The sequence below is a fragment of the Protopterus annectens genome, chromosome 12.part0, assembly GCF_019279795.1.
Source record: "Protopterus annectens isolate FY-2018-M chromosome 12.part0, PAN1.0, whole genome shotgun sequence".
NCBI lineage: Eukaryota > Metazoa > Chordata > Ceratodontiformes > Protopteridae > Protopterus > Protopterus annectens.
Window position 1 is genome coordinate 1,165,485,301 of NC_056746.1, and position 15,376 is coordinate 1,165,500,676.

Sequence of the window (15,376 nt, forward strand, 5' to 3'; positions counted from 1 at the left end):
AAAAATATATATATATATATATATATATATATATATATATATATAAACAAGAAAGTGGCATGTACAGACTAAGGAAGGTAGCTGAAAGTTCTGCTAACATTCAAAAGCTTAAAAACCATGTACTTCAAATGGAACTGTCCATTGCTACTGAATCTGTTCCCAACTACAAATTCTTAAAATTTCTGATTTCAATAAATAAAAAATATATATATTTTTTAAAATGAGTAGAAAGCTATGTCAAAGGACTCTTATCTGTGAAGATCTGTACTAAATCCTCTGACAACTTGAGATACAAAAGTGGCATATTCCAAAAGTCCAATCAATGCAGTTACAGTTGCTACTTTTTTTCTCTGGCAGTACTAGATGACAAGCAAGGCAAAAAAAAAAAAAAAATCTCCACTCACAATTCTAACTCAGGCTGGTAATGTACAGATTGTATACATCGTCCAAGGCACATAGAGCATAATATCATACATGTATTTAGTTGATTTGCATTTCCTAAAGCAGTGCAAGCATAACACCCAAAATGCTGAACGCACATCTTGTAGAATCCTAGAAAGTCTTACAGGTTGGTGAGAACAATAGCATTTGTTAGCTGCGAGGAGGGTTTTAATGTTCAACAGAAGTTGTGCATTGCTACAAGAAGGAACATAATGTCTAGACTGTGCTGCATAGGAAGTCAATACCGGTACAATTTCCTAGTGTATGCACAACAGTGATGCCACTGTTTTGGGAGATTTCTTCCCTTTTCATGCTTGCATAACTACGGAGTTAGTATATTATATATATATATATATATATATATATATATATATATATATATATATATATATATATATATAATAACTCCAAAACACTTCACAAACTGATAAAAACAGAAAGATGCCAAGGACCCAATGTTCACAGTCTGCTTTTACACGTTGTAAAACACACTGCCAGCTTTTTTAAGGTATAGACTTCACCCAAAAGTAGATGTTACAGCAAAATAAGCATACACGATAGTCCAGGTTTAAAAACTATAAAAACCTCAGGTCCACGGACTTGAAAATAACGTGAGAACTTTTATTGTAACAAAAGCACTTTCGGAAGGTCAGATCCTTCCTTCCTCAGACAAGTTTAAACAGTAATACCTCCAAAATCAGCTTTATATAACAGCTCCATCAATTACCATTCAATTAGTATTTATTCAATTAACATCATGTTATATTGTTGAAACTAAGTCTGATGTATTTAAAAATCTGACTTGGTTACTACACTCACACAATCCCAAGTCCACTCCCTACCCTATACACACCCTGTACCTTAAATAACATACATAGTGTGCAAAATCATGTAACAATATGAAAATATAACAATATAACAATAAAAATGTAAAAATAAAAATATATAAATATAAAAATATGCAGCTATATATGTGTGTATGTATATAGCCCATATAAAATCTAGCCATGGGTATGTAGGATCACATATTAGAATTCTATATATATTTTATATCCCATAACGTCAAATTCTAGTGTAAGAGCAACAGAAAGGGATCCTTCTTATGTTACTCAAGACCCTGTTATCTCCTTAAGGCTAGAAGTTTTAAAATGCAGGTCAACGAAATAGTGTCGTTTAACCCTGGGAACATATGTGCGGCCATCCTTATTTGCCATAAAAGTTCTTCTTTTTCCAGCAAGATCTGCCATGGGCCTGAGTATGGGTCTACTTTGATCTGTTTTAAAACTGTGAATCTAAAACAGTGGTCAACATGTTCTTTAATGTGACAAGCTAATGCATTGTTAGTGTCTCCTCTGGATATTGCATACAAGTGCTCGTAGAGGCTATCCACATGCACTAACACTGGAGGTGAAAGCTGAGGTTAGTTCTAAACGAGAATCCGGATATTTTAAACCTATTCTATGGAAGCAAGATAGTACAACAAGTATGGACCAACAGTACATACAACAAAAAAAGAAAAAAACTGACACTGAGGTAAGATTTCTATGTACATTCTCCATTGACCACCATTTTATCAGGAACATTCTAAAGAAGAACTGGGCTAATATTATGGAGGATAGACATTTAAAACAATTGTTTGGTGTTACACCTAACATTACCTTCAGGAAAGGTTTTAATTTAAAAGCCCTTTTAGAAAAGAATAACAACACTGACTTCCAAAGGTATAAAGGAATGACTACATGTGGGTGCTGCAAGTACTGTAAGCATATAGATGAAGGGAGTTCGGTACTAATTAATGGGGTGAAATACAAATTGTTAGGGAGGTTCAACTGTTTATCTAAATCAGTGGTCTACCTTGCAGCTTGTAAACAATGCCCGGCCTTCTACATCGGGAAGACCGAGAGGGCATTCAACAAGTTTAATATAAAGCACTTGTATGCAATATCCAGAGGAGACACTAACAATGCATTAGCTTGTCACATTAAAGAACATGTTGACCACTGTTTTAGATTCACAGTTTTAAAACAGATCAAAGTAGACCCATACTCAGGCCCATGGCAGATCTTGCTGGAAAAAGAAGAACTTTTATGGCAAATAAGGACGGCCGCACATATGTTTCCAGGGTTAAACGACACTATTTCGTTGACCTGCATTTTAAAACTTCTAGCCTTAAGGAGATAATAGGGTCTTGAGTAACATAAGAAGGATCCCTTTCTGTTGCTCTTACACTAGAATTTGACGTTATGGGATATAGAATATATATAGAATTCTAATATGTGATCCTACATACCCATGGCTAGATTTTATATGGGCTATATACATACACACATATATAGCTGCATATTTTTATATTTATATATTTTTATTTTTACATTTTTATTGTTATATTGTTATATATTTTCATATTGTTACATGATTTTGCACACTATGTATGTTATTTATGGTACAGGGTGTGTATAGGGTAGGGAGTGGACTTGGGATTGTGTGAGTGTAGTAACCAAGTCAGATTTTTAAATACATCAGACTTAGTTTTAACAATATAATATGATGTTAATTGAATAAATACTAATTGAATGGTAATTGATGGAGCTGTTATATAAAGCTGATTTTGGAGGTATTACTGTTTAAACTTGTCTGAGGAAGGAAGGATACGAAGCCTTCCGAAAGTGCTTTTGTTACAATAAAAGTTCTCACGTTATTTTCAAGTCCGTGGACCTGAGGTTTTTATAGTTTTTAAACCTGGACTATCGTGTATGCTTATTTTGCTGTAACATCTATTCTTGGGTGAAGTCTATACCTTAAAAAAGCTGACGGTGGCAGTGTGTTTACAACGTGTAAAAGCAGACTGTGAATATTGGGTCCTTGGCATCTTTCTGTTTTTATATATATATATATATATATATATATATATATATATATATATGCATATATATATATATATATATATATATATATATATATATATATATATATATATATATATATAGTGTCTGTCAGAAGATCAAAAGTTTAAAAGACTGAAAATCAAAATGTCTACAACTGAAAATATTATTAATGCAGGGGGCAAGCCTCCCTTTGTCCCCCACCCCCTGCTAATTACTAACTCCAAGATCACAAGACACTGCAGAAAGGGAAATTCCATTTTCAATATTTTGATTTTCAGTCTTTTGAGCTTTCGATATTCTGAAGGGGATCCATACATGTGTGTATGTGTTTGGAGGGGCATAAGGTTGCAGGTAGGCTTGCCCTCTGCATAAAACACTTTTACAAAAGTTAACTTTTGCATATTAAGGGTTACTATAAAATAATGTTTGGGATTGCTTTTAGTGTTAAGTGCCGTCAGTTTGTTGTACTATTAATGAATTGGTATTCGCCACATGTGTTCTGGATTTCTTGCTCTCAAAATCTGCTTATACAATCATTTCAAGAATACAATCGCTTATCCAAATGGTACCTAGTCATGGATAATATTAAATATAACAAATATGCCAACAATTCAAAAAGCTATTATCTCTACCCCTTGCTTGATGAAACAATCAAAAACATTCTAAACTTGTGTCAACGATGCAAAAACCTGATAACATTAAATATTATTATAAAACAATCACCATCAGACAATCAATACAAAGAAAACATTTCAAGCAATGTGGTACGTTTTCAAGTATACTACTTCTATACATTTGAGTATTAATTCCTCTATCTATCTTGGCTCTAAGATCAGTGATAGAGTGCAACACTGTTTTTGTACTTGAGGACACACAAGAAAACATACAAACAAGATCAGTAAAGATGTGTGTTCCGAGAAGATTACAAAAGATAAAGAAGTAGATATATTGATTTGAAAAATTAAGTTACTGAAAGTAGATCTACATTTTGCAACACTGATCACCATCCTTGGTATAGATAATTTCTGTCTGAAATGGTGCCAAAAAAAATGACAGCAAATCTACGGTAGATTTCCAAAAGAGCTGAAGTGGGCACATTTTGCTGCTCTCAATTAATTACACAAATCTTTAAGGACATAAAGAGATTAAAACATAATCATGAAAATTTGCTGGCTACAAAATGCCAGCAAAACACTTTCTATAGTTGAAAGGATTTTTGATCGCAAGACAGATGAATGGGCTTGTTAGAATTCAGGAAAGTTCTACTCTTTTACGAGTGAAAGGTTTAGCACTAAATGTTCTAAATAAGACATATGCAATTAAGACTACTTTTGAGAAAAAATATTGCTAAATAAACTATATCAATTGAAAGGGGGAAAATCATATATAAATCCCATATTTTCTATCAAGGATAGAGGACTTCTGAAACGATGACTCACTACTAAAACACTCATCCTTTATTCTTTCCACAAACACTAATATTTCTATGGGAAATAAACAAGAAACAGAACAATTCTCTTTTCAAAATTAACTTCATATTCTGAATTTTGTTGCCAACATTAGACTGCAAGCCTAGCGTCAGGCAAAACCCATGAAAATGACACCATGTACAATACAATTAGACAAGTGCTACAAACAACAGGATTTGAATGCATTTGTGTACAGACAGCAGTATGATTAACTAGTATGAGAAAAATTGACACAATCTGAAAACGGTGCTATAATAGATTTAAAAAAAAAAAAAAAAAATCACATTATCTACAGTGTTATAACAAAGACTTAAAAATAAGTGGCCATTAACAGCTCAAGTATTTATCACCGCCTTACATTTCTTATACCTAAAAACCTGTTAAGAAGATTACATACACTTGAAAATAAGAAAGCTGATTTGAGAATTTGCCCATTTTAGTGTACTTTATACCACTTAAAACACAAATGTTAACAGTAAAACTCAAAACAGTAATCTGCATATGACACCAACACACACCTGTAACATCTGAAGCATGGCAATATTTGTACTCACAAATGCACACAGAGTTATACACTTATTTATACTAAAAGTAAACGTGAAAAAATAATGGCTAACACATAAACTACTTATACTGGAATCAAACATTATGATTTCTTTCAAAGAAAGTGCAAGATAAATAAGGGGTTAAATTAAGTGCTAAACAACAGATACCATGATTTTCAGTCTCTGTTGGAGGGACCATTCAACTTTTGTATAGGGTTTATAAGATATGCTTACGGATAGTCTAACTGGTAACTGTCTTAGGAAATAGAACAGCCTTCTCTTAAACCCTAGAAGAGCACATTTTTCCGGCTGGTTATGATAAAGGATCCAACACAACTAATGTTCTGAAAAAACAGAGAGAGATGCACATGTAAGTGCAATAAAATGACCAAGTCTTACCTCTTTGTCCGTTTTCAGTATGCTTTCACCTCCATAAGTAGAGACCAGGGGACGCACCACTGCGTTTGCGACTTCCCGACCAACATTCTCTGGATAACTGTGAAGTACACTCATATGACCCTGATCATTCTGAATCACAAACAGCAGAGACCTCCACTCTGAATACATTGTGCACCTGCGTTTCACTGTCCGACTATCCTGAAATAAACCAGAAAGCACATGAATTATAAAAAACAGCAGCACCTCCAAAACGCTGGACAAACTCCAATAAAGCATGCAGCCGAGCAGTGGTACACTTTCTTTTTTTTCTAAATGTGGATTTTAAATGCAAAACTACCCTGTATCCCCCAAAGGTACTATATAGTATTTATTCATAAAATGGGTTTTACTACTGCAAGCATCACACTTCATTACCTCTTATTTTAAAAATAAAAACACACACACATATATATCAGCAAATGTTAAGTGTCACTAACAATTATGAGTATCAATGTGTTATTAACACATCTACAATATGAAACTAAAATTAGCATAAACATTGCTTTCAGGCATAACAGCCTGACACAAAACATGTTATAAAATTGTCTGCATGCATAACATATTTAAATATAAGCAATCCTCCTAAAATCAAGAAATACAATCATCTTCATACACAGCAAAACGACGACACATAATACATGTCTAAAAACTACTGTAACATAAGTCCCACCTTTTGTACTAAACTGAAACGCAAAAGTGGTGGTTGGGGGCATAATCCACTGACAGTTGCGGGGCAAGCCAGCTGACCCCACAATATGTCAATTAACATAAAATTTCGGAACTACCTTGTTAATATCGCAGACTACTACCTAGGCCGGAAGTCTAGGGTGTATACAGGAGAGGGACTTCCGGGTGGAAGATACGAATTGCGAACGGAAAAAGCGTCGAACGTGAAGACAGTCGTTTGGATAGGCTCATGCGCTTCCATGACTTTAAACTTCTTATTGGTTAAGGAGACGAAAGCCTCTTTCATCACGTGCTAACCCCAAGTCTTGCCGTAAACGACTGCTAAGAGCTTACCTGTGTCTAGCGTACAAGGCATCCTGCAACTCATTGCAAGTGAAGTGCATCAGAAGGGTGTATCCCGCGGAGGATTTCCTATACCCCCAACCCCCCCAAGTTATCTTCTTTGCACTACTGTGGTGTTACATGGGATAAAAAGTAAAAGAACAAATGGCCAGATGCATATATTGTACTGCTGCGTGTTTGGGAGAAGAAATCACAGCATTTGGATAAAAAAATCAACAAAGAGAAAAGCACATTACATAGAAAGAAAGAACAGCTAAAAATTCACAGGAGAACCAAGTGCTGTTATATGGCAACACTGAGCCGATGATCAGGTGCCAGAACAAGAATCCTGTCCGTACCTCTCAACTGTACAGATTTTCACGGAATGTCCAGATTGTTGCCTCCTACTTTTGGTCCACTTTTCATACAATTTCTGGCAAATATTTGAAGATTGAGGTCGAAAATAATGATAGACATTTGAGTTTTAGACTTTATACCCTTCGGAAAATTCATGCTAATGCAAAACCTCCTATTCTGTTAACTTTTTAAGTTTGCAAGAACTATGTTTAAAAATTGTCTCAATTATTGGTAATTTGTGCCCCCATTATATATGGCTTTGTCCAGATTTCTTGCTTTAAGAGGTTGAGAGGTATGATTTGATTTCCTGCCAGGGACAGCTGGCTGTTTTAAAAAGTGAAAAGAGTATGCACACTAATTTTGCAAAGCCATATGCTTTTTTAAACAAATGACATGGTGTCAAGTCACTTTTATCCGCAGACAATCCAGTTAAAGCCAACTTTAGTGACTGACAATGCCTCAGTTATCAGAATGTAATGAAATAAAAATAGCAACAATTGGACAAAGTATTTTTTAATCGTCCACACCTGCACAGATGTAACCATCATTTTTTTCCACATTGATCTCTTCAGTACTTAAGCCACGTATGCACAAGCAGTAAATAGCACCATTTTTCCATTGATCACTTCAGTATTTTGACCATGTATGCACACGCACTTAAGCTAAACATTTCTGCCAACAACCCCATCAATAGTTTGTCCATGTATGCTCAAGCACTTGAACCATTTTCTCCAATGACCCTTCAGTAATTTGTCCATGGATGCACAAGCACTTCACTGACACCAACAATGAAACATTTCCTCCAGTCACCCCTTCAGTCATTTGTCCATGTATGTACAAGTACTTCAATGACATCAAAATGAAACCAGTAGTTTGTCCATGTATGCACACTCACATATTCATACACTCAAATTGACACACACACAATTTAAGTACTTGTCCTTCTTCCCACAACCTGGAAATATCACACATAGTGCCTACAAAATACTTTAAAATAAACTAAAAAAAAAACTTTTCATGTGCTTGTGCTTTCTCTACCACTTTACTTCCTTCTTTTTTGCTCAGTCTGCCACAGTCACATCTTGCAACACTCCAGTGAGTCACTCAGTCAGCAATATTTCTGTCACTACCGACTGCTGCTTATCAAACCCAATTGATGATCAGGAAGCCTAATGCCAGGCTGTTTTCAAAACAGCCCAGTAATTGTAAGAAGAAGAATTTTTTTGTTTCAGATTCCTCAGAACTTCATGCACACTCATGAGTGGAGTTCCATGGACCTGTAACACAGCAGAAAATCAACTATTATTTTTAATTTAAAAATAACAGTTGACTTTCTAAATTAGCAGATTTCTTTTTGTTTCTTTTTTAGCTGGGGGTGGGTGGCTGCAGCCCAGCAGCCAGTGCCACAAGCAGACCCTCATCCCAGTTATTCTTATTAGGGGTAATATATCATTATCAACCATGGGATAGGGAAGGCCAATCTATAACCAAATGGGATAGGCTAGTTTGAGCACAAAAGAGGAAACTGACTAGGCTTAAAATGGCTTACAAGGGCAGCTAGACTAATACCTACCTATGAACCTATGATATTTCTGGGTGGAAAGCTGCATGTGCACTGGGGGTCATTTGGAGGCTTTGATTTAGGCATAGCATTCATGATTTCATGAGTCTGTTTATAGCAGTTGGCCTTGATCCTATTAGATATATACTGCTTTTCTTTATAAAGCTATACTTTATGCAAAATCATTTTCACAAACAAAGGCTTTCACAAACCTTCATTCTAGTAATTTAGAAAAACTTGCATAATACTATGATAACATGGCCAAATGTGCAGCAAATCTACCATATAGAGCTCATCACTGTATTGCCCTCAAACACTTACTCTGGCTAGAAGTATCCCAAGCACTCAAATTCATACAACTGCTAACAATATACAGACAACTCAATCCCCCACATAAATGTCCTAGTCTAAAACATACTGTCCATCCATACTCCCCAAATAGAATTCTTCAGATAAGTTGCTTCTTACTATATTCAAATCTCATAACACAGCTGGAAACAATCTGTACTCAAATTGCATTTCAAAAAATGGAACAATACACCATAACCCAATAAGACAAATCGACTGCCTTAAATTGTTTCGATTAGAACTAAAAAATACATAGCAAACGCATGGTTTTGTACTTGCTTACCTCCTAGCTAATTTTAATTTACACTAACACTTTCTTATCACAATTTGCTATCACTTAATTATTCCTTACATTATATTGTTACATAAAATCTTCACATCCAAGACTACTTTCTAAATGCCTTCTTCCTCAGGTTATTACAGTTCCTCTATTCACTGTTTTCCTTTCATATATTAACACCTATTTCCCTCTCTTTTTCACCATTCTTACACTTCTCTGATATGCTTTACTATCTTTTTACAATATAATATCTATCTTTAACCTTTTCTAAAATCTACTGTCTGTATCATCTGTCATCATAACATTATTTTACCTTTTTTCTCTTCTTCTGCTGTATTGTTTTTATTTACTGTATTCTTTTTTTACAATTATTTATCTGATGTTGTAAATCTTTGTTCATTCATAACAAATAGAACCTCGGTTCCGTCCTTGGAACCAATACGGCCGTTTCCAAGCTCGCGCCAGCCAAAAACTCTCAGCTAAGACCTACCCACAATGTCTCTCTCCTAGTTACTCCAGATCTCATTTGCCATGTTCCAAGTCAGACATGTTAGCCATCTCTCTCATAGCTAAGTAGAAAATTATTTTTAAGACAGTTTCTCTTCAAAATTGTTTATTTTTTAGTCACTGTCACCTATAACCTAATCCTATTTCCTACCCTTTACCTTGGTAATTTCATTTTTACCTCTGTTGGTACTGTCCCTCTCTCCTGCCTTTGACAGGCTCTTCCTTATAACTTGTGGTATTTTTTAAATACCATCATTAGTATTCTCTCCCTTTTTCTTTCCCTTAGTTTGTTTTTTTCTATAGGATAGCCTTGTTGCCTTACTATGTCAAACAAAGCTAAGTTGGGGTTTAAACAGTGTGACAAGTGTGGGCATAAGATGCCTAACTTGGATACACATGCTCGTTGTGTCTACTATTTAGGCATGGATCATATTAAAGCTGACTGTGACATTTGTGCTAGTTTCAGTAATTGTACACTAGCAGAATGTAAAAATAAACTTATTTTAAAAGGTTTACTCAATACACCTTTTTCGGAGGCTTTATCTGGGTCAGAGGTCTCACCCCCTCCAAAGACCAAAAAACATAAGGAAAAACGGAGTCACTCGGGTCCTGCATCTCCGTCAGTTATGAAACGGAGTCAGCTCTGTGCTTCGTCGGCTCCCTCGCAGCAGACCTCTTCGACACCAGGCTTTGTGTCCTCTCCCTTGGTGCCGTACATGATATTCACGCTTATTTCGGTTCCAACCTCGGCACCACTGACTTCGGTGCTGTCCTTGGATCCCACATTGGCTCCGATGACTGTACCTGCTTTGGCACCATCCCTGGCCAAGGTGCCGACAGTTTTGTCGGCTCCATCAGCTCCAAAACTCGAATACCTGCCAAGGACAAGATACTCTCTAACTTATGATCCTTTTTGGGGCAGAGGTTTAGCCCATTTCTAGAAAGACCTGATTCTCCTTCAGCAGCCTCCTTTAGATCCACTAGGAGTTTTTCTGAATGAGATCTAGTGCGGGTTGTGGACCAGCTTTTGGCAGCTTGGGGATTGCCCATTCCAGCTAAGCCTTCCGTCCCTCTTGGCTCGGAATCTTTTACTACATCTTCCCCTGTTTATCCTCCTCCGGCCTCTACCCAGATCCCGGAAATCTCAGTACCAATGTCCTCCACTCTGGTGCATACTGTCTCGGTTCTGACAGCAGTGTTTCCCCTGTCAGCACTGACCACCCTTGCTGCATCGGCTCCGGTGGAGCCGATGCTCTCTCAGAGCAGTGCTTGGACCATCTGTACCTTGGTACCTAGACCAGTGCCTATTTTCTCGCTGGCGTTGTCTATGTCCATGGCTCCGACGGCTTTCAGTTTTCTCGGAGCTCCTCACCTGGAGGTCAGCTCCTCAGGGTGAGGTGTGACCCCAGTTCCAAGGTTGTCCCTCCTGGTTCCGGGCTCCCATCCCTCCTCGGGTGGGCCTGCTGTCCAGGTGATGGAGAGGGTCTTTCACTTCGAAGTCTCACAGTCAGCACCATTGACATCAGTATAAGAACCCTCCCCAGCATGCACCTCTCCCAACCCTCTATTTCGGGACTCCGGGCACGGGAGTCACAAGAACCCCCTTTGAAGGGAACCCCTTTTCCAGAGTTCTCCTCAGAATATCCCACTGAGGAGCAACCCTGGAAGAAATAGAGCAAGAGGAAGCACCTTGATTCCCCGGAGGAATCTATTACCAAAGACGCTGATTGTGATGAGGGGGAAGGGTCCCCACGATCTTCCCCAGATGACGTCTCATTCAGAGACATTCTTGAAATCCTCAAGCAGCGGGGAGACTGGAAGTTCTCTAACCCTACTTCTGAGGAATTGGTGTTCTTGCAGGCATTCCGTGCCAGGCCATTTACTTCCTGGGTGACCCCACTGGCAGATGACCTTGTTAAACTCATTGTGCAGCGTGCCTGGCAGGCCACGGACAATGTAGAACCTGTCCCCTGGAGGCCAGACAAAATTTTATCTACACCTGAAGACCAGCCCCACCGGTCCAAGCAGTTGACAGTTGATTCTATGGTCATGGCGATGGCCACCAAGAGGGAACTGGTAAAAGATAGTTCCACTGTCCATCCTCCAAACAGGGAGTCCCGGACCATGGACAGACTAGGGAAGTAGAACTATGCTTCAGTGACCTTCGACATTTGGTCGCTGAACTATCTGGCACACTTTATTCGTCTCCAAAGAGACTTAATTTCTGAAATGTCTTCCTCTTTGGTGGGGGTACTGCCTGATGAGGTGCGTGATACTGTCACCTCGCAGCTAGATACCCTTGAATCCATCTCAAATTCCTTGATGCTCACACCACTGAGGGGGCAGCTCGAGCTGCCGCATCAGGCATTGTCATGAGACGTAATGCTTGGATGCGGTTGTGTGACTTCACAGACCCCTTTAAATCTTCCTTCGTCAATGCACCTGTCGATGAATTTGCACTTTTTGGACCCAAAGTACAAGACACACTTGCACGTAGTGGGAAAGATGGAAAGACCTTGTCTGCTGTGGGCATACGCTTTTCCAACCCCCAGTGGTCCTATTCCAGGAACCAGAAGGGAGGAAAAATGTGGTTCAAGAAATCCCAAGGATCTTTTCGTGACACCTGTGGTGAACAATCCCCCGGGGCAAAGGGGGCAACCTATATGGAAGATGCCCCTTTCAGGGAAGAGGGGGGTCAGTGTAACCAGGGCGCTAGAGATTCTTTCTCCAGCAGACCCTACCAGAACTCCTGAGCAGCGGCCCAATTGCTTTCCTTGGGGGTCATTTTTCTCTGCATCCACCAGCCTGGCATCTTATTACTACCAATGTTTGGGTGCAGAGAATAATATCCAGAGACTACCAAATACCATTTGATTTAACTCCCAAACCCATCAAACAAATCCTCGATGTACCGCCCATTCAGAGGGAATTAGCAGCCTTAGAAATAGAAAAGCTGCTAAGAAAAAGAGTCATCCAAACAGTCCCACCAGACCAGACAGGATCCGGGTTTTACTTGAGGTTCTTTTTAGTGCCAAAAAAGACAGGGGACTGGAGACCAATCCTGGACCTCAGCCTATTGAACAAATTTATCAAACCTCAAAAATTCCAGATGGTCATGGTACAGTCCATTCTTCCCTTCCTAGGGAGGGACAACTGGATTTGCTCTATAGACCTCCAGGATGCCTACTACCACATAAAGATGGATCACCACTCCCGAAGGTTTCTCCAATTCCGGCTGGGAGCCAATCACTACCAGTTCAGGGCACTGCCATTTGGTCTCGACAGCCCCCCGAGTGTTCACCAAATGTATGGCAGTTGCGGTAGCTCATCTTTGACTACAAGGATTTCAGGTGTTTCCCTATCTAGACGATTGGCTCCTTACTGCTCCGACCAGGAATCTCCTAGTCTACAACCTCTCTTACGCTCAAGGTCTCACTCTCCACTTGGGAATTACAATCAACAAAGACAAATCTCAAATGTCCCCAATAAAGACACTGGAATTTATTGGAGCAGTCTTTGACACATCATCCTGTCAAGCTTCTCTCCCTCCTCACAGGCTTTCGAAAATAAGACACCAAATCCAAGACCTTCTTCAGACCTATGTACCAACACGTCTTGTACTGCAACTCTTAGGCTTCATGGCAGCTGCCATTATGTTAGTACCACAGGCAAGACTGCCCATGAGAATCCTGCAGTGGCTCCTTTCCGCACAATGGTCGTTGCTAACTCACTCACTTAACCACATGATACATCTTACAAACCATTGCAAGGAAGAAATGCTATGATGGAAGAAGCCACAAATGAATCTTTGGTGTTGATCGTTCTGTCTTCCCCAGCCCATGACCATGGTGACCACAGATGCTTCCCTGTTAGGGTGGGGTGGGGGTGGGGGGGGGCATTTCCAGGGAAAGACTGTCCAAGGCACCTGGTCCCCCATGGAAGCCAATTTGCACATAAATGTCCTGGAACTGAGGGCAGTTCTCTTAGTGTTGCAAGCGTTCCATGCATCCCTACCCTCTGGGACCATTGCAGTTCAGTCAGACAACATGTCGGTCATCTGGTATATCAACAAGCAAGGCAGAACCAGGTCTTACCCCCTGTGTTGGGAAGACATGAGGATTTGGCACTGGGCGATAGCTTCCAAAAACTTTCTTATAGCAACACACATTCTCGGAAGTTCCAATCCTGATGCCTCAATAGTGGTCCCTCAACCCTGTAACAGCAAATCAGATCTTCCAACGCTGGGGCAAGCCTTGCTGCAACCTGTTTGCTTCCCCCCTAAACTACAAATGCAGAAGCTACTTTGCCCAGATTCTCCCTCAGGGGGAACCACCGAGGGATGCTCTAACACATGATTGACCACCGGGTCTTCTGTATGCCTTTCCCCCATTTCCCCTCATTCAAAAAGTTCTCCGGAAAGCTCAGAGGTTGAGAAGCAAACTGATCCTCATTGTCCCCTGCTGGCCCCATCAAGTCTGGTTCCTGTGTCTATGGCCTCATCTGATTCACAGCCCGTGAATCCTGGATCATTCCCAAGACCTGTTATCTCATCCTCAGGGACTGATTCATTCAAACCTACACAGTCTCAAGCTCACAGCTTGGTTCCTCCACTTCCAATGATTGCCAGGTTGCCTGACATCCCATCTCCTGTTCGTGAAATTCTTCTGGCTTCTCAAAAACCTTCCACTAGGAAAGTTTATTCTAGTAAATGGACTAGGTTCTCTATTTGGGCCAAAGATCAGAATTTATACCCTTTCTCTATGCCTATTTAAAAGATCCTGCAATATCTGACTACTCTTTTACATGCAGGAGCCTCAGCTTCGACGATCACTGTACATTTAGCAGCTATCACCAATTTTCATAATGGTCTTGATAATTCTTCAATTATGTCACACCGCCTATGCAAGACCTTTTTGAAAGGAGTATTACATGTTAAACCTCCGGTCAAGCCTCCCTTAGAACCCTTGGACTTGACTTTGGTACTTCAGTTTCTCACAGGTTCTCTTTTCGAGCCCTTTGATTCATGTGATTTGAAATTTTTGTCATAGAAAACCTTACTTCTAGTAGCACTTACCTCAGCGAGAAGAGTATCTGAGCTGCAGGCCTTGAGTGTCAAGAGTCCTTACTTGATCTTCCACACTTCCAACTTGACTTTGGTACTTCAGTTTCTCACAGGTTCTCTTTTCGAGCCCTTTGATTCATGTGATTTGAAATTTTTGTCATAGAAAACCTTACTTCTAGTAGCACTTACCTCAGCGAGAAGAGTATCTGAGCTGCAGGCCTTGAGTGTCAAGAGTCCTTACTTGATCTTCCACACTGATAGGGTGTCCCTTCGTACTGATCCTTCTTTCTTGCCCAAGGTCATTTCTGGCTTTTCCATTAACCAATCTATTGACCTGCTGGTTTTCTTCCCTCAGCATTCTAATAGAGGGGAGTACCTTTTGCACACCCTTGATGTGCATCGGCAGCTTCGTTGTTATTTGGACAGGACTAAATCTTTCAGGAAAACAGATCAGTTGTTTGTGGCCTTTGCAGGG

The 15,376-nt window shown here is 39.4% G+C and overlaps 1 protein-coding gene across 2 annotated transcripts in view; it reads right to left on the minus strand.

The window, feature by feature from the left end:
- The window catches only part of RALGAPB (Ral GTPase activating protein non-catalytic subunit beta), a 3,411,848-nt gene extending 3,405,236 nt beyond the window's left edge, over nucleotides 1-6,612 (minus strand). For both annotated transcript variants that reach the window (XM_044090192.1, XM_044090191.1), the window contains exons 1-2: nucleotides 6,449-6,612; nucleotides 5,740-5,937 (exon numbers count right to left, since the gene is read on the minus strand). In XM_044090192.1, coding sequence (XP_043946127.1) covers nucleotides 5,740-5,937; nucleotides 6,449-6,547 — 297 coding nt within the window. In that variant the 5' untranslated portion in view covers nucleotides 6,548-6,612. The remainder of the gene's footprint in view (nucleotides 1-5,739; nucleotides 5,938-6,448) is intronic.
- Nucleotides 6,613-15,376: the final 8,764 nt, after the last annotated feature.